The 18,372-nt window shown below is 44.2% G+C and overlaps 1 protein-coding gene across 1 annotated transcript in view; it reads right to left on the reverse strand.

Annotated features, from left to right (window-relative positions):
- MGST2 (microsomal glutathione S-transferase 2) overlaps positions 1-18,372 on the reverse strand; it is a 35,928-nt gene that overhangs the window by 1,497 nt on the left and 16,059 nt on the right. The window contains exons 3-4 of the mRNA XM_068989976.1: positions 4,665-4,735; positions 581-662 (exon numbers count right to left, since the gene is read on the reverse strand). Coding sequence (XP_068846077.1) covers positions 581-662; positions 4,665-4,735 — 153 coding nt within the window. The remainder of the gene's footprint in view (positions 1-580; positions 663-4,664; positions 4,736-18,372) is intronic.

Here is an 18,372-nt window from a genome sequence, read left to right on the forward strand (position 1 = left end):
TCCTTTGAACATTCAAAGGATTATCAAGGCTGGGCAGGATTATTTCCTCGGCAACTTCTGGGAGATAGGGCAAAATGTTTGCAAGGATTTAAAGTGCAGTGGTCAAAGAGTGCACACTTAGAGCACAGTTTTATCCCTTCAGTTTTCTGCCTCACACCTAAGTGTGGAGGCCTGCTGAGACTTGGCCGTGGGTAGGTGCAATGGCACCCCTCTCCAGTACTTTTGCCTGGAAAATCCCATGGGCGGAGGAGCCTGGTGGGCTGCAGTCCACGGGGTCGCTAGAGTCGGACACAACTGAGCGACTTCACTTTCACTTTTCACTTTCATGCATTGGAGAAGGACATGGCAACCCACTCCGGTGTTCTTGCCTGGAGAATCCCAGGGACGGGGAGCCTGGTGGGCTGCCGTCTCTGGGGTCGCACAGAGTCGGACACGACTGAAGCGACTTAACAGCAGCAGCAGCAGCAACATGCGTCATTTTTGTCATCACAGCCATAGGTGCTACACTACAGGAACAGGAGGCTAATATAACCATCCTGCTACTTTCTGTCCAAATACACAACTCTTGGGTGCTCCTTACCTTTTTTTAGCAGCTTCTGCATATCCCCAGAAATACTGGTGACGGGAATAGATGTACACCAGACCCAGACAAGTAGCAAAAACTAGAGAGAGAAAAATAAATAAATAGCAAAGACACAGAACATGATTGCAGACTTTCAAAATATGGTGTGAAAACTGAGGCAACACTCACAAAGCGTGTATCTGACCAAAGGCTTGTGTGTAGAATATATAGAGAACTCAGACAATTCAATAATGGAAAAAAAAAAAAACAAAAACATTTTTTAATCGGTAAAATACTTGAATAGAAGATTCACATAGCAATCTAAGCAAGTGTACCAATAAGCACATGAAAAATTGTTCAGCATTATTCAACATCATTTGATATCAGCAAAACTGCAATTTAAAACCACAGTGAGGGGGCTCCTCTGGTGGTCCAGTAACTGCTTAAGACTCCGTGCTCCCAATACAAGGGGCCAGTGTTTGAAGGGACGCAGCAGCAGCAGCAGCAGCAAGAACTAGATCCTGCATGCTGCAACTGAGACCCAGTGCAGCCAAAAAAAAACAAAACAACTTGAAAAAATGTTCCCTCTCATTTAAAAATAAAAATAAAGCCATGAGGAGATGATACCACTGCACACCTACCAGTATGGCAAAAGTTTTAGAAGAATGACTGCACAAGATGTTGGGGATGTTGGAATCCTCATACGTTATTGGTGGGAATGCAAAACAGTACGGCCGCTTTGGGAAAAGATCTGGTAGTTTCTTAAAAAACCAAACATAACTTTTTGACCCAGCAAGTCCTTCCTTTCCTGTGTATTTACCCAAGAGAAATGAAAGCACATATCCATAAAAAGACCTGTTCAGAATATTCACTGCAGCTTTATTCATAACAGCCGAACACTGGAAACAGCTGGGAATCCATCCACAGGAGAATGGATAACAGAACTGTGATAACCATACAACATGGAACCCCACTGTCGATGAAAAGAAATAGACAACTTGCAACAGCATGGTGAATCTCAAAAACATTTTGCTGAGTGAATGAAGCATTATATGATTCCAATTATGGAAAGTTCTAAAGTTGGCAAAACTAAACTATGATGAAAAGCATCAGAGCACTGTTTGCCTCTGAAAGGGACTGGGAAGAACCTGAGGAAACTCTGAGTGGTAGTCATGTTCCACATCTTGATAGGGATCTGAGTGACACAGGTTTATACATTTGTCAAAAGTCATTAAATAGTACACTTGAGATTTGTGCATTTAACCAAATGCACATTTTACCTGAAAGAAATGTGGAATGCAGGGTGATGTTCTGTCATCTTGTCCAGTAAAAAACAATCTCAGTATCTTTCTTGTACTAGGGACCCTCTCTTTCCTCAGCAAGTCACAGATGTAAATCGCCAGAGCCCTCTTGAAAACACCAGAAGCCTGTGGGACTCTGGTATGATGGATAAAATTAAATTCATAATTTTACTAGGTCACAAGCTTTTTTTTGTTTGTTTCTACTACATACTGTACCAAGTATCCTTATTCTAAGGTTTGAGGTTAGCAGTAAAAAAAGACACAAGCTCCCTGCCCTTATGGATGTATCAGCAAAGACAAAGGGGAAAATGAGAAGAGAAGCGCAGACTTGAACATGCTATGCAGGAAACAAAGTGGGGTGGGCCAGGGGGAGCTGGGGGCCCATCTTTAGGAAGGGGTCAGGGAAGGCCCCTCTGAGGGGTGCTGTTTGTGCTGGGCCCTGAAGGATGAGAAGGACAGGGTCCGGCAAAGAGCTGGAGGAGAAGGGCTGGCAGGGCCACCTGGCCTCTGAGGAAGAGGAGATTCTGAGCGCACCGGGGTTCTTGAAACTCCCTTTCTAAGCAACTACTCCCACAAAGTCAATGAGAACTGGTCAAGGCAGTAATAGGCCACCTAACTCTGGATGAGAAAGAATGAAAATTACAACGAGATACCCAAGAAACCCTTCCCTGACAGGCAGGCAGCCTCATTCAGCCCATCACAGTGAAATCCAAAGGGTCAAATGGCACAGGCCAAATGCCATCACCAAAAGGCTCTTTTCTTATTAGTTGTGAATCTGGTCTCACCTGACAAGAAATTACCCTCTCTGCCCTTAAGGGATTTTAAAAAAAAGGTGAATTGGAATAGAGTTAAGTCTTTCTCTGCAGGATATTTTATCTGAAATTTCTCAGTTGACAGTCAAAAAAATTGTGACAGGGTTGGTGGCTCAGAGGTTAAAGCACCTGCCTGCAATGTGGGAGACCTGGGTTCGATACCTGGGTCGGGAAGATCCCCTGGAGAAGGAAATGGCAACCCACTCCAGTATTCTTGCCTGGAGAATCCCGTGGATGGAAGAGCCTGGTGGGCTGCAGTCCACAGGGTCGCAAAAAGTCAGACACAGTTGAGCGACTTTACCTTGCCTTTGAAAAGCAGTTAAATTTTGGTTGATTTAAATCTTAGCAATCAAATGTCAAATGCAAATAAGGCCATGAGAGTTATCAGAGAAACAAGAGATTGAATTTCTCCAAAAAGGTAGTTGGTGCTAATCTGACCTGTGAAAGGGCTAGACAGAGTTTCATTAAAGCCCTCAGCTCCCCAAGGATCCCCCATTCAGATAGAAAATGGATATTTACAAAATTTCTACATCCAGTAGACCACAATCTTGGAAACTCCTAAGAAAAAGCACATGGGTTGTTGGTCAAATACCTCTAAACCCTGCTCTGAACTTGAAAGTTAATTTTCTCCTAAACTGGTGAAAGCTAAGGTGGACAAAAGACTTAACCACTCTATACTTCAGTTTCCTCACCTATAAAGCAGAAATTATGGAACCTACCTCATAAGACGCTCACTCCTTGGAAGAAAAGTTATGACCAACCTAGATAGCATATTCAAAAGCAGAGACATTACTTTGCTGACTAAGGTCTGCCTAGTCAAGGCTATGGTTTTTCCTGTGATCATGTATGGATGTGAGAGTTGGACTGTGAAGAAGGCTGAGCACTGAAGAACTGATGCTTTTGAACTGTGGTGTTGGAGAAGACTCTTGAGAGTCCCTTGGACTGCAAGGAGATCCAACCAGTCCATTCTGAAGGAGATCAGTCCTGGGTGTTCTTTGGAAGGACTGATGCTAAAGCTGAAACTCCAGTACTTTGGCCACCTCACACGAAGAGTTGACTCATTGGAAAAGACTGATGCTGGGAGGGATTGGGGGAAGGAGGAGAAGGGCACGACGGAGGATGAGAGGGCTCGATGGCATCACTGACTCGATGGACGTGAGTCTGGGTGAACTCCGGAGTTGGTGATGGACAGGGAGGCCTGGTGTGCTGCGATTCATGGGGTCGCAAAGAGTCGGACACGACTGAGCAACTGAACTGACTGAACTGGCTGACTGACCTCATAAGAGGTTTTTAATCCTTTAAGTGGTACATATGAGATAATATATGTATGACACTTAAAAACAAAGCTTGGCAGGGACTTCCTTGGTGATTCAGTAGTTAAGAATGTGCCTTCCAATGCAGGGGACATGGGTTTGATCCCTGGGGAACTAAGATTCCACATTACATCAAGGCTTCTGAGCCTGCATGCCGCAACTACTAAAGCCCGCAGCTACACAGGAACCTGTGCTCCACAACAAGAGAATCCCACATGCCACAACTAGAGAGAAGTGCCCACATACCACGACTGAGACCCAGAGCAGCCAAGGAATTAATTTTTTTTAAAAAAAAGTACCTGGCATGAAGTACTCAATATTAGCTATAGCTATAGTTATTAGCTGTAATAACTAGGGTGAACTGTTAATTCTGTGTTCTGTTCCTGCAGATAAATTAGAATTTATAGAGTATTAGACTTGAATGTCATCTGCATTCTGGAGTCCCCCACATCTGGTTTGTTCCAAGTTTTTATTAAAAAAAAAAAAATCACGGAATTAAATGGAAATGAAGCCAAAGTTAGCCTATCTGTAGCACACGGCTCTTTGATGCAAACAGACAGTGCTTCTTTTGGTTAAAACAATTTCCAGGATCCATAGATGTGTAGGTGAATATCTGCTACTTAATGGCTGTAAGGACCACAGTCATCATGAGAACAGAGTTGTCTTTTAAACTTACCTTGGTTGAAATACCATCCAGCCATCCACAATGTGATTATGAATATTGGGTAAAACTCCACACAGTTTTGCCTGCAGGAAAAAAATAAAGATGTAGGTTATTCTATGAGAAAACTATACACCAAAGCAGTGAATTTTCACCTAGAGGTAAATGTCCAGCCTCTTCTTACAAAAATAACACAAGAATTAACCTAAAGAGCATAAGTGTCCTTATAGGTAAAAGTAGTCTTTCAAGTGAATGAGTGAGTCGCTTAATCGTATATGATTCTTCGGAATCCATGGACTGTAGCCCGCCGGGCTCCTCTGTCCATGAAATTCTCCAGAGAAGAATACTAGAGTGGGTAGCCATTCCCTTCTCCAGGAGATCAGGGATCGAAACCAGCTCTCCCTCATTACCAGCAGATTCTTTATCATCTGCACCGCTAGTGTTTCAAGGTGAGACTCAAACATTTTTCAAACCTCAGAGCAGGGCCAAGAACCACTCTTTTACATGTAAGTTGCCAGCAGTAGAAACGAATTTTAGCTCTTTCCCAAAAGACAGGCCTAGAGATGGTTCCAATTCTGAGCCTAAAGATCATTTTGCATCTTGTCTAAATAACCCAGTAGATAGTTCATTCATATTAAATGGATTTCTTGCCCGGAATTCTCTTGCATCCATTGCCTTCCATTTGAGTTGCTCATCATATTAAATGGTTTTCAAAGAAATCCCCTAAAACCTCCTGAAATGAATGAAGCATATTTCATTCCGATTTTATGGAGGAAAAAACTAAAGACTGAGAACCCAAGCTGACAATGCCTCCCAGAGAATCAGAGGAAATCTGTGTCGTCTCCAGACCCCAAAGCTCTGTCCTAATGTCAAGTCAAATTGCTTCTATTCATAGAAGACTTGGGTGGAAATTTTGATACTATTTTAAGCAAAAGGGAATCATTATCTGGGAACTATAATTAATTCGTCTGCACCTAGCTAAAAGGAAAAAGATGAATTATATTCATCTTCCTTCCTGTGCTATGCCCCCAAGTGATCTTGGTTAGGTTGGCTGAGCTCTCTGCTGACAATATCACAACGAGGTAAAAGAAAACTTTAATGTAATGTGTAATAAGGTCTTAAGTCGATCCTGGTGGAAGAACCATAGTCTACAGGATTAGAAATGATCCTACATCCTTCCTTTAAGGATGCATGTAGGATCCTTAAGCCTTAAAGCTTGAGTATGTGAGGTTACGAGGCAAACGACCAAGAAACAGTTGATCCTTGTTCTTAGAGGCTGAGTCTTCTAACCCAGGTCACCTTGAATGATTCTTTTCTCTCTCTCTCTCTTTTTTCCCTCTTCTTTCCTCAATGTGGCAGGGTAGTTGGTGGGGGGGAGGTGTTTTGTTTTGGTTTGTTTTCTTTCGTGACCAAGATGCTAACATGGGAGGCTCTTAAACTTCCCTCCTCCCGCAGGTGCAATGAATGTGCAGACACACACAGAGCAACTCCTTCTGCGAGAAATCCTGAAACCAGCTGAATGACTCGTACACATCGGGCAAATAAGGAAACAGCCATACTGGGAGTTCCCTGGTGGCCTAGTGGTTAGGATTCCAGGCTTTCACTGCTGTGGCCCAGGTTCAGTGCCTCGTCAGGGAACTGAGATCCTGCAAGCTGAGTGGTGTGGCCAAAAAAGGCCACACATACTCCCCTCACCCCTATCACAGCATCATACATTCAGGAGGAAATCCTCAACCCCAAGCTTCTCCCTGAGGAGCAAAGGGGTTAGACTGCACATCTCGCACTCCAGGTTTAAAGACTTCCGCCTGAGGGCTGGTTTTCCCAAAATGCAACCCCGCAGGGCTTGCATCCATGAGACCCACAGGACTGTAGCAAGCAAAGAAGCATTTCTTAACAGAGTACATGAACACTCAGTACAGCTAACCATCTGGGGCTCAGGGCAGAGGAAGCAGGCAAAAATCATGTCTCCAGTCTTCCTCTAGAGAGGGTCTGCCTCCATACTTACAAGCTGATGCCTGGAGACCCTGCTTCTAGTTTAGCACATATCCAGGGGCTAGATGAGATCCTCCCTGGAGCCCATGGGAGCTGATGGGCACTTCCCTTACCTACTGCCTTCAATTCACTCCATTGATAAAACGAGATTGCCAGCATCTGTCCAGAAGGAGTTTGCACACACATCTGGCACCCTAGCTTTTGTAGTTGCTCCCGAAGGGACAGGCCCCCAAACTACCCAGCTCTGATAGCCAATGAGGCTTGCATACACAGGCCCTACAGGACCATCACAAGCAATGAAACAGTTTTAAACTTAGTGGGCCAGAAGCAGGTGGGAAGATATATTCAAACTGTTGAAAGGAAAAACTGCCAACTAAGAAAACTCTACCCTGCAAAGTTGTTCTTCAAAATTGAGGGAAATATAAAGAATTTTAGAAACAAAATCTGAAGGAGTTCATCACCACTAGACATGTTAGAGATGTTAAAGGGAAGTCTTCAGAAAAAAACAAATACTATATGATATCACTTATGGGTGGAATCTAATAAAATACAGCAAACCAGTGAATATAAACAACAACCAAAACCAAAACCATAGAACTCATATAAGCAGACTTAGGGGAAAATATCCTTGACATTAGCCTTGGTAATTAGTTTTTTGGATTTGGCACTAGAAGCAAAGGCAACAAAAACAAAAATGAACAAGTGGGACTAAATCGAACTAAAAAGCTTCTTCACAGCAAAGGATGTCACCGACAAAATGAAAAGGCAATCTGTAGAATGGGAAAAAAATACATGCAAACCACAAATTCGATAAGGGGTTACAACCCAAAATATAGAAAGAACACATACAACTCAATAGCAGAGAAAATCAAACAATTAAAAAATGGGCAGAGAACCTGAACAGACATGTGTCCAAAGACATAAATGACCAACAGGCACATGAAAAAGTGCTCAACATTGCTAACCATCAGCAAAATGCAAATCAAAACCATAAAGAGATATCACCTCACACTTCTTTAAATGGCTATTATCAGAAAGATAAGCAACAGTGCTGGCAAGAACTTGGAGAAAAGAGAAGCGTTATACACTGTTGGTGAGAATGTAAATTGATGAGACCGCTATGGAAAACAGTATGGAGATTCCTCAAAAAAATTAAAACTAGAACAGCCATATGATCCAGCAATCTCACTGCAGGGCAAATATCCAAAGGAAATGAAATCACTATCTTGAAAAGACATCTGTATTCTCATCTTGATTACAGTGTTACTCACAGTAGCCAATATGGAAACAATCTAAGTGTCCAACAGTGGATGAATGGATAAAGAAATATGATATACACGATGGAATATTATTCAACCTTTAAAAAGAAGGAAATCCTGCCATTTGCCACAACCTAGGCAAACCAGCAGGGCATTACACTAAGTTCAATAAGCCAGACAGAGAAAGACAAATAGTGCCTGGTACCACTTACATGTGGAATCTTAAAAAAAAAAAAAAGATAATCTCATAGAAACAGAAAATAGAATGGTGAGTGCCAAGGACTGAGGGTGGGCAAAGTAGAGAGAGCCTAATAAAACGGTTCAAACTTTCAGTTATTAAATTAATAAGGTCTGAGGATCTAATATGTAACATGGTGACTCTAGCTGATAACACTTTATTGTATCATTGAAGTCTGCTAACAAGGTAAAACTTTGGCCACCTGATGCAAACAGCCAACTCATTAGAAAAGACCCTGATGCTGGGAAAGATTGAGGGCAGGAGGAGAAGGGGATGACAGAGGATGAGATGGTGGGATGGCATCACCCACTCGATGGACATGAGTTTGAGCAAGCTCCAGGAGATGGTGAAGGACAGGGAAGCCTGGAATGCTGCAGTCCATGGGGTCGCAAAGAGTCGGACACGACTGAGTAACTGAACAAAAGAAAGTAAAACAGAAGTGTTTTTGCAAAAAGAGTAAATATGTAAAAGGTAACAGACGTGTTAATTAACTCAATGGGGGAAATTCTTTCACAAATTATGTGTGTGTCAAATCATCACGTTGTATACTTTAAATATCGTACAATTTTAATTTGTCAGTTATAACTCAATAAATCTGAAAAGAAAACCTCTAACAAAAAAAAAAGAACAAAGCATAATTATAAAGTGTAATTCTTTCCTCATTCTCCATAAAATCTACAGGAAATTGCAGATGGGTCAACTCAACCTTATTAGTTTTTGACTCAACTACATGAGAAAAAACTCCCTGATAATCATTCAACCATCTCTTAAAGCTGGGTAAGAAAGCTGCATAATTAACTGCATAACTCAGTGCTCATATAAAGCCCACGGCCGGTGCAGAGTCAGAAGCGCGAGTGGACCTTTCTAACCCCTCACCGGCAATGACGACAGTGAAGTCACCCACTCAACCCTCTCAAAGCCGGGGGAGCAATCATCAGACCCCTGGCACATCAGAAATGCAGAATACAAATGTCAAAAGCTTTCCTCTTCATTGTCTACTCCTGTCTTTAAAGTCTCGAAAGACCGACAGAATGACCTAAGGAATGTCTCATCCAGACTCTGACACTGACACCCTCACAAATCATTGCCACAACTTTCTCACACTTGGGGAAAAACGGAGATTTGCCTTTCTGCCCTTTCCCCGCCCATCACTATTTCACTTGTGATGGTTGCTTTCTCACTAACGTAGGTCGCTGCAGTTGTTTAAACAAAAAGACACTTCATAAATGTGAGTGGTCAGAATAATTACAGCTATGTTAAAAATCACTTCCTTTTCCTCCGCTAAATCCATGGACCTGTCTTCCGTGAAGCAGAAGAAAATAATAGCAGAAGAATGCTCTATTTTCCACACTGGATGTTTCTGTGATCCTTTTTGGAAACAAAACACAATGGTCCTTTTATCTAGAACCTTCCCTGGTAGCTCAGTCGGTAAAGAATTTACCTGCAGTGCAGAAGACCTAAGTTCAATCCCTGTGTTCGGAAGATCCCCTGGAGAAGGAAATGGCAACCCACTCCAGTATTCCTGCCTGGAAAATGCTATGGACAGAGGAGCCTGGTGGGTTACAGCCCTTTTATAGTCCTTCCATCCAGTCTTGTAAAACACCTTGCTGGGCTGTGCTTAGTCGCTCAGTCGTGTCCAACTCTCTGTGACGCCATGGACCGTAGCCTGCCAGGCTTCTCTGTCCATAGGATTCTCCAGGCAAGAATACTGGAATGGGAGTAAAACACCTTCCAATATTCCAAATTTAATGGTTAAGTTTTTCCACAACATGACTCAAAATTAGCCACAATTGAGATTTAAAAAAAAAAAAATCACCCTTGAAAGCAGTCCATTTTATTCTTCATAAAAATCTTAACTATTTGGAAGGGTTTTTTCCCCCACTGCACTAGTGGTCCTGGCTGGGCACGTGAGGTAGAGCAATAGTGTTATATAAAAGCATCCCAGCCAAGCCCAGGCTACTCTGCAGAGACAGAACCTCTCGCGTCTGTGACCCCTGTGGGCATCCTTCCACACGTGCTGAGATGTACCAGCACTTTCGTGTCTCATCTACAAGAGGAAGAGGGCCTCTGAGCAAGAAGGGGTGAGGAAAGAGGAGAACAAACATATGTTCAAGGGTCTCCCGCACACCCACCCAAGCCAGGGAACCAGTTTCACCCCTGAGTGGAGACCAGGCTGAAAGCTGAAGGACGGTCTTCATGAAAGGACTGCAGAGACTCCAGAGGCCAGCAGTGCTGTGCCGCAGATGACAGAAGTGGCAAAGAGCTGGGGAGAGCCACCGCCCCCACCTCCCGCTGGCCCAGACCACAGAGCACCCAAGAGCAGTCACGGAAGGCTCTAGAACCTGGGAGGGGTCCGGCCCTCACAAGACGGGGGGCCTGGGATAGGGCAGTGGCACGGCCCCTCCCGTCAAACAGCAGCCAGCAGGCCTGTCCCTGCCCACATCCCTGGAGCTCCAGGGAGTAACCGAGAAGATGGGGAAAGAGGTGCCGAGGCCCAGAGGAGCAGGGGCGACTGGCGCTCACGGATACTCGGGCAGGGATGTGAGAGTCACTGCATCAGTGCTCCCGGAGGGCAGAGCCTGGAGCGTTGGGGCGCCTTATCTCTGCACCCTCCTCTCCTAAGGAATGAGCCTCCAGCAGTGAATAACTGCTGGGCTCGCCCTGACCCCATGTCCCAGGTGCGCTCATTGTACTTTTCTCCCGCTCCCTCCTTTCTGACTTGCCCTAAGCCCTGAGGCTTTGTCCACTTCCACTATCACCTTTCAGATCAAAAAGAACTTTCTGCCAGCCAGCCTGAGCTGTCTGCACGCAGTCATATCCAACTCTGTGAGAACCATGGACTGTAGCCCTCCAGGCTCCTCTGTCCAGGGGATTTCGCAGGCAAGAATACTGGAGTAGGTTGCCATTTCCTTCTCCAGGGGATCTTCCTGACCCACCGATCCAGCTTGACTCCCCTGTGTCACCCGCATTGGCAGGCAGATTCTTGACCACTAGCGCCACCTGGGATAGCCAGCCTGGGAGCCCGCTATTTCTAACCATTGCTGCCTGCTGAAGACACCAGGTATTGCTTGGCCCTAAAATAACTGGAATCCCATTCTAGCTGCTCAGTCCGACTTCCTGCATCCCCTTCACCATGTGACCACATCCTTGACCACCAGCACGTGCGGGCCTCCGCAGACCCCACAGCTAGGTTAAGTGGTCCGTGCCTGGATGTATGCCAGGACAGCTCATTCACAGTGAGCCATCTACAGACGCTGTTTAACTCAGGGGAACCAAATTCTGAAAATGTGTTCTTCGCAATCCTATTGGTGACTAATTACAGTCACATTGACAGGAAAACCAAAATGAAAATAACTGATAGTTTCTTTTTGGACATGAAGCCAGATCTATTATTACAGGAGATTCTCAGGAAAAACTCCTTATGGACAGAAACGGGGCAGAAATTGGCTGGCAACAGCTGTGTCAGTTTCCCTTTGCACGGGAGCAGAGTGGTTCTGACTGCTGCTGGGCTGCCCCCCTTCCTGCGTGTCCACTCTAGGGGAAGACACGTGTGTCCACTATATTCCCTGCTGAGAGTCCTTTTTGCACTAGTCCTGTGTGCTTTGATATTTAGTTCAGTTCAGTCCAGTTGCTGTCTTTGTGACCCCATGAACCGCAGTACACCAGGCCTCCCTGTCCATCACCAACTCCCAGAGTCCACCCAAACTCATGTCCATTGTGTTGATGATGCCATCCAACCATCTCATCTTCTGTCATCCCCTTCTCCTCTGGCCCTCAACCTTTCCCAGCATCAGGGTCTTTTCAAATGAGTCAGCTCTCCACATCAGTTGGCCAAACTATTGGAGTTTCAGCTTCAACATCAGCCCCTCCAATGAACACCCAGGACTGATCTCCTTTAGGATGGGCTGGTTGGATCTCCTTGCAGTCCAAGGGACTCTCAAGAGTCTTCTCCTATACCACAGTTCAAAAGCATCAATTCTTCAGAGCTCAGCTTTCTTTATAATTCAATTCTCACATCCATACATGACCACTGGAAAAACCATAGGCTTGACTAGACGGACCTTTGTTGGCAAAGTAATGTCTCTGCTTTTGAGTATGCTATCTAGGTCGGTCATAACTTTCCTTCCAAGGAGCAAGTGTCTTTTAATTTCATGGCTGCAATCACCATCTGCAGTGATTTTGGAGCCCAGAAAAATAAAGTCTGACACTGTTTCCACCGCTTCCCCATCTATTTGCCATGAAGTGATGGGACCAGATGCCATGATTTTAGTTTTCTGAATGTTGAGCTTGATATTTAAGCATCCCACAGAAAGATGAGGGATGAGGTTCTCTTTTGTTCCAGGCAGATGTCACCCTGAGCCTCAGATTCCACCTGGGGTACTAACAGAAAGAGTCTTTGCTGGAAGGACAGTAGGGTGACCAGCCATCCTGTGTGCCCCCCACTGAAGAAGTTTTCAGAACACAGGTCTTTGATTTAAAAACCAGGACAATCCCAGCTAAATTGTTCTGGTTTGCCTGGAACTGAGGGATTTCCTGGGATACTGAAACCGGAGTGCTAAAATTGGGGAAGTCCCAGGCAAACTGGAAAGAGTTGGTCACCCTAGAGGATGGGCCGATGGAGTATGTGGAGATTGAATGGTCAAAGCTACTGAAAGTTCTCATGGTCCATCCCCAACTCCAAGGGGTTCTGGACCTGGGACCTCAGGAAACATGACCACTGCAGATCGCTGCCTGGACCCAAGGGCTGGGAACAATGGACGTAGATCTGAAGTGAGGACTCTTTGGGCCCTGTCTCCATCATAATGAGTAGGTACGACAAAGCTCACCACATATTGGGTTCTGGCACTGGGCCTAAAACCCCAGTCTCTGACTTTTTCAAACCGCACCACCCTGATCAAATAAAAACATCCACCTGTCCTGCAAGAGCAGAGAGCGCTGGCTGACAACAAGGATGGTGCGACGTTGGTGCTGTGTGGTAGCTCCCTGGTCAAGGATACACTTTCCAGCCTCCTGGGATATTGATGGGGCCACTTCTTGCCAATGAAAAGAAACTAAAATAAAATATATCACTCCTGAGCCAGACAGCTAAGTAGATGGTGTGCCAAGCCCCCTTGCCCCACACACTGGTTGAAGGGAGAGAACTCTTGAGCACCTGAACAGAGACAAAACCCTTAGATGGAAGAAGGCTTGGCCCCTAATTGACCATGTGGAAGGCCACCCAACCAGGAACACCCATGGACGCTTTGATAGTAAGCAAGACGTAAAGTTTTATTTCATTAAACCGCTGGGAATATGGGACTGATCCATCAGCACAGCTAATACATTCGACTGGAAAAGAGTATCACACACATTATAAAACACATAGAAATTAAAAGATGGTATTTTAAGAGCAAATATAAATAGGAGCTCCAATATTTTCCTCACTCCCACAGCAGATTCCTTAGTGCGCCCCCTCAGTGTATATACATCACTTGGGAAATCTCTGGCCTCAAACACTTCTGAATATTTCTGCTGTTTGAGAGATTTCTCATGAACACTCAATGTGAATCTTTGCTTATGACACACTTGTTCCTAGAAAAATCTGAACCATTTGCAAAGGGGAAAACTTGAACAGTCAAGAGAACACTTCTAATTCCGTGCTTACACTGTGTGTCTCTTAGTCACTCAGTCGTGTCCGACTCTTTGCGACCCTGTGGACTATGACCCACCAGGCTCCTCTATCCGTGGGACTGTCCAGACAAGCATACTAGAGTGGGTTGCCATGCCCTTCTCCAGGGGATCTTCCCAACCCAGGGAGCAAACCCAGGTCTCCCACATTGTGGGCAGATTCTTTACCATCTGAGTCACAAGGGAAGCCCTTATGCTTATAGTACTTTTATTTAAAAAAAATAAAAGGCAGACAAGGCAACTTAAAGGCAGCTTCCCTCGTTCAAGATTTTTGGTGCTCCTCTTTATCCTTCCTTCGTTTTGATGACTTGTTCTGAAACTTCAATAGGTTGCACGCTGCCATAAGCCCCTTGCACTATTAATATATGATCCAGCCTCGATCTGCTTGCTTTTGACCCTGAGAAGTGTTTAGGTTTATTACACTGGCTGGGGAGGGTGGGAGTGGTCAGAGCAACAGGTCAATATGCTCAGAAAAGACTTGGGAATAAGAGGTTGTCAGAGATATCTTTTTATCTAGATCTGTAACTATCTGAATTGTCCCTTGTCAAGTAACCATTGATATAGGGACCCCAGAGGGAGACTGTTGCTGACGGCAGGAAGGCACGAATCCTACCATGCCTTCAGTGGTGCTGCTGCTAAGGAAGAACATGGGGAGATGCGGAAGTGAGGCTTGCATTTCATCCAATTTCTAGCTGCCTCTCATTCCTTGGGGCTTCCTCAGCTGGTAAAGAATCGGCCTGCTATGCAGGAGACATGGGTTTGATCCCTGGGTTGGGAAGATCCCCTGGAGAAGGGAAAGGCTACCCACAGTATTCTGGCCTGGAAAGCTCCATGGACTGTATAATCCATGGGGTCACAAAGAGTCAGACACGACTGAGCAACTTTCACTTTCTCTTCCCCTGACGACTGCCTGAGAATCACCCAACTTGTGGGACAGAAGCTGTTTGTCTGCTGGTAGTATGGACTAAATGTTTGTGTCTTTCCAAAGTTTACATGCTGCAGCCCTAAACCTCTAGGGTGCTGTATTTGAAGTAAGAAAGTAATCAAAGTTAAATGCGGTCCAAAGGTGGCATCCTGATTCAACGGGATTGCTGTCCTTATAAGAAGAAACCCCAGAGAGCTCTCTGACACCGGCAGACTCTCTCCCTCTCACGTGCTCGCTCTCTCTAATAAAGAAAGGCCATGTGAGGACACATTAAGCCAAGAGAAGAAAGCTCTCACCAGAAACAGAAGCAGCCAGAGCCTCAATCTTAGGCTTGCAGCCTCCATCACTGTAAAAAATAAATACCTGTCACTGAAGCCACCCAGGCTGTGGCATTTTGTTGTACTGTGGCCCCTGGTGACAAATACAAGTAGGCTTTAGAGGAGGATGGAGTTTGAAAAGCTGCTCATATAGCCATTCTCTCATCTCGGAGATCTTGAGCCCTTTATAACTCAGTGGATAAGTATAGCTTGTGCTTTCAGCTAATGTCTAAGATCAGTACATTTCTAAGAAGGATGGAAGTGTGTTGATGGCCTATTATGTATCATTTTTGTCATTCCTACAAAAGAGCTGACTCATTACTAAAATCTTGTTGTTACAGAATATTTGAAAAATTACTATTTTGTGGTTTTCCTTTTTCCCATGGTTTTTAGACAAGCATTATGGTCAATAATTTTAATTTCTAAATTTCAGGATTAGAATTCAAAGTGACTATAAGAAGTTAATAAAATGGCAAAAAAAAAAAGAGAGAGAGAGAGAGAGAACTGAAACAGATTAGGAAAAGAATAATATTTCTAAAGAATTCTCAGGTTCATGATGATTGGGTTTACTCTTGTCTTATGGCCAGTTAATCTGGGAATAGGAGCTGAATAATTCAGCATTTAAGCAAATAGTGGTATATATAAGATGGGAATAAGAGGCAATTCTTCTGCCTTATGCAGAACTGATGGAATCATTGCTGGAATACTACATACGTACCTAGGCTCCAGGTTTAGAAACAATATGAAAATTTTTTCAGTCTAAAGAGAACCAAATTTTTTAATGATTGAAAAAAAGCTGAATTTGTGCTACCTAGCTTCAAAATATAGAAGATGAAAGACATTTAATAATGATCCTCAAGTGTATGAAAAAGAATGAGGTCATCAGCAGCTGTTCTTCTCTTCCAGTGAGGACAGAATCAGAGGAAATATATTTAAATTACAAGATTAATTTATTATTTGGATCTACTTTTTAGATTTAGAAAAGCCTTTAATCTAAAGGGATCAAGGTGCTCAAATTAGACTAGAAAGACTTTTCTAAGCTTAGCAATAACATGAAGAAATGGCCCTCGGTGAAATTATAGTTGCTATTTTCACAATTTCAAAGAATGTATTCTGGCAAAAGGCTGCAAAACTCTAGAGTCACCCCGAATGCCCTCCCTGGAGGAAGGGAAGTAACTGGTCTAGTGACTCTGGTAAACTGGCTCCATAACAATCATCTCTATGACAAATATCCAATCTGTGTGACCCTCAGACAGGAAACAGGCACTTCAGGGGTGGTCACATGAACCATGAAGTGGTTGCTATGAGATGTTGTCAAGTTCCACTCAAAGAAAGACTTACTCATAATTCTTCTTGGCTACACTTAAGGCAAAGCAGCAAGAGGAAGAGTGGGAGAAAGGCAGGATTTCTGTTACTGACGAGGCCATGAGACCTTCAAGGGAGACTGAAGGGACTCCGTGCTTTTGTCCAGAAGCACCAGAAAAGAACGTGCATGCCCTCATGGGAATTTGAACAGCTCAAGGGAGACGCCCCTGAGAAAGAGAACAGGTAGCCAAGTAGGCTTTGGAATGAACTGGTTACCCAAGGGGCTTCTGCCCTAACCACCTCAGATAAAAGCTGAAATGGCTTCACTAGCAATGGCACCCCACTCCAGTACTCTTGCCTGGAAAATCCCATGGACAGAGGAGCCTGGTAGGCTGCAGTCCATGGGGTCGCTAAGAGTCGGACATGACAGCAATTTCACTTTCACTTTTCACTTTCATGCATTGGAGAAGGAAATGGCAACACACTCCAGTGTTCTTGCCTGGAGAATCCCAGGGATGGGGGAGCCCGGCAGGCTGCCGTCTATGGGGTCGCACAGAGTCGGACACGACTGAAGTGACTTAGCAGCAGCAGCAGCGATGAGACTACTCTTATCTGGCCAAGTTCATCCTAAACCTTAGAACCTAAGGCAAGAACTGGGCTAGTGCTCTGGCATATCCAAGAAGAAATTCAGGGAAGGGAGTAAGACCATTCTCATTCACCCTTCCAAGAGCGCCTAGGCCAGCTATCTGTTGTTCAGTTGCCCAGTCATGTCCCGCTCTTTGTAAACCGATGGACCGCAACGCAGTACTGTGCCTGTAATGGTATTTCATGGCTCCAAATCTCCCACCCCCACTCTAATATTATCTATTATTTTTTATTGTTGTTCAGTCGCTAAGTCATGTCCAATGCTTTGCGACCCCAAGTACTGCAGCATGCCAGGTTCCCTGTCCTTCAGTACCTCCCAGAGTTTGCCCAAATTCATATCCATTGAGTCAGTGATACTATCTACCCATGGCATCTTCTGCCACCCGCTTCCCCTTTTACCTACAATCTTTCCCAGCATCAGGCAGCCAAAGTATTGGAGCTTAAGCATCAGTCCTTGCAATGAATATTCAGGTTGATCTCCTTTATGATTGACTGATTTGATTTCCTTGCAGTCCAAGAGACTCTCAAAAGTCTTCTCCAGCACCACAATTCAAAAGCATCAGTTCTTCAACACTTAGCCTTCTTTATGGTCCAACTCTCACATCCATACATGACTACTGGAAAAACCACAGCTTTGACTAGGCGGACCTTTGTTGGCAAAGTGATGTCTCTACTTTTAAAAATGCTGTTTAGGTCTGTCATAGCTTTCCTTCCAAGGAGCAAGCATCTTTTAATTTCATGGCTGCAGTCACTGTCTGCAGTGATTGGAAGCCCAACAAAATAAAATCTATCACTGCTTCCACTTTTTCCCCTTCTATTTGCCATGATTATTTGTTAACCTCTCTCTGTTCTGCAATGATTAATCAAACAAAACACTTCTGACAAGGAAACTGAATTTGGATACTTATTTTATAAACAGCAACTTACAAGAAATATTTGGAACCGATGTCCAGCTTTTTTTCCTCTTAGGACAAGAGCAGTGCAGACACAGAAAAGGAAGAAGAGAGAAGTAACCTGAAAGAATATCAAATTTGTGAAAACTGTGTGAACAAACATAGAACCAGAAGTGGCCCAAGAGTTTAACCTGCTGAAAATCCAACACCAACGGGAAGTTCTCAGATCATGAAAGACAAAGTGGGAAGATGAAGAATTTCCTCCCATGATCATTTTATAAATAGTATCTGCCAAAATTCAAACATTCATATATTACTGTCAAAAATTTAGCCTATCCATACACTCTTACCAGCTTCCCTGGTGGCTCAGTTGGTAAAGAATCCACCTGTAATGCAAGAGACTGCCTGCAATGCAGGAGACCTGGGTTTGATCCCTGGGTTGGGAAGATCCAGTGGAGAAGGAAATGCCAACCCACTCCAGT

This window comes from Capricornis sumatraensis, chromosome 17 (genome assembly GCF_032405125.1).
Source record: "Capricornis sumatraensis isolate serow.1 chromosome 17, serow.2, whole genome shotgun sequence".
Classification (NCBI taxonomy): Eukaryota; Metazoa; Chordata; class Mammalia; order Artiodactyla; family Bovidae; genus Capricornis; species Capricornis sumatraensis.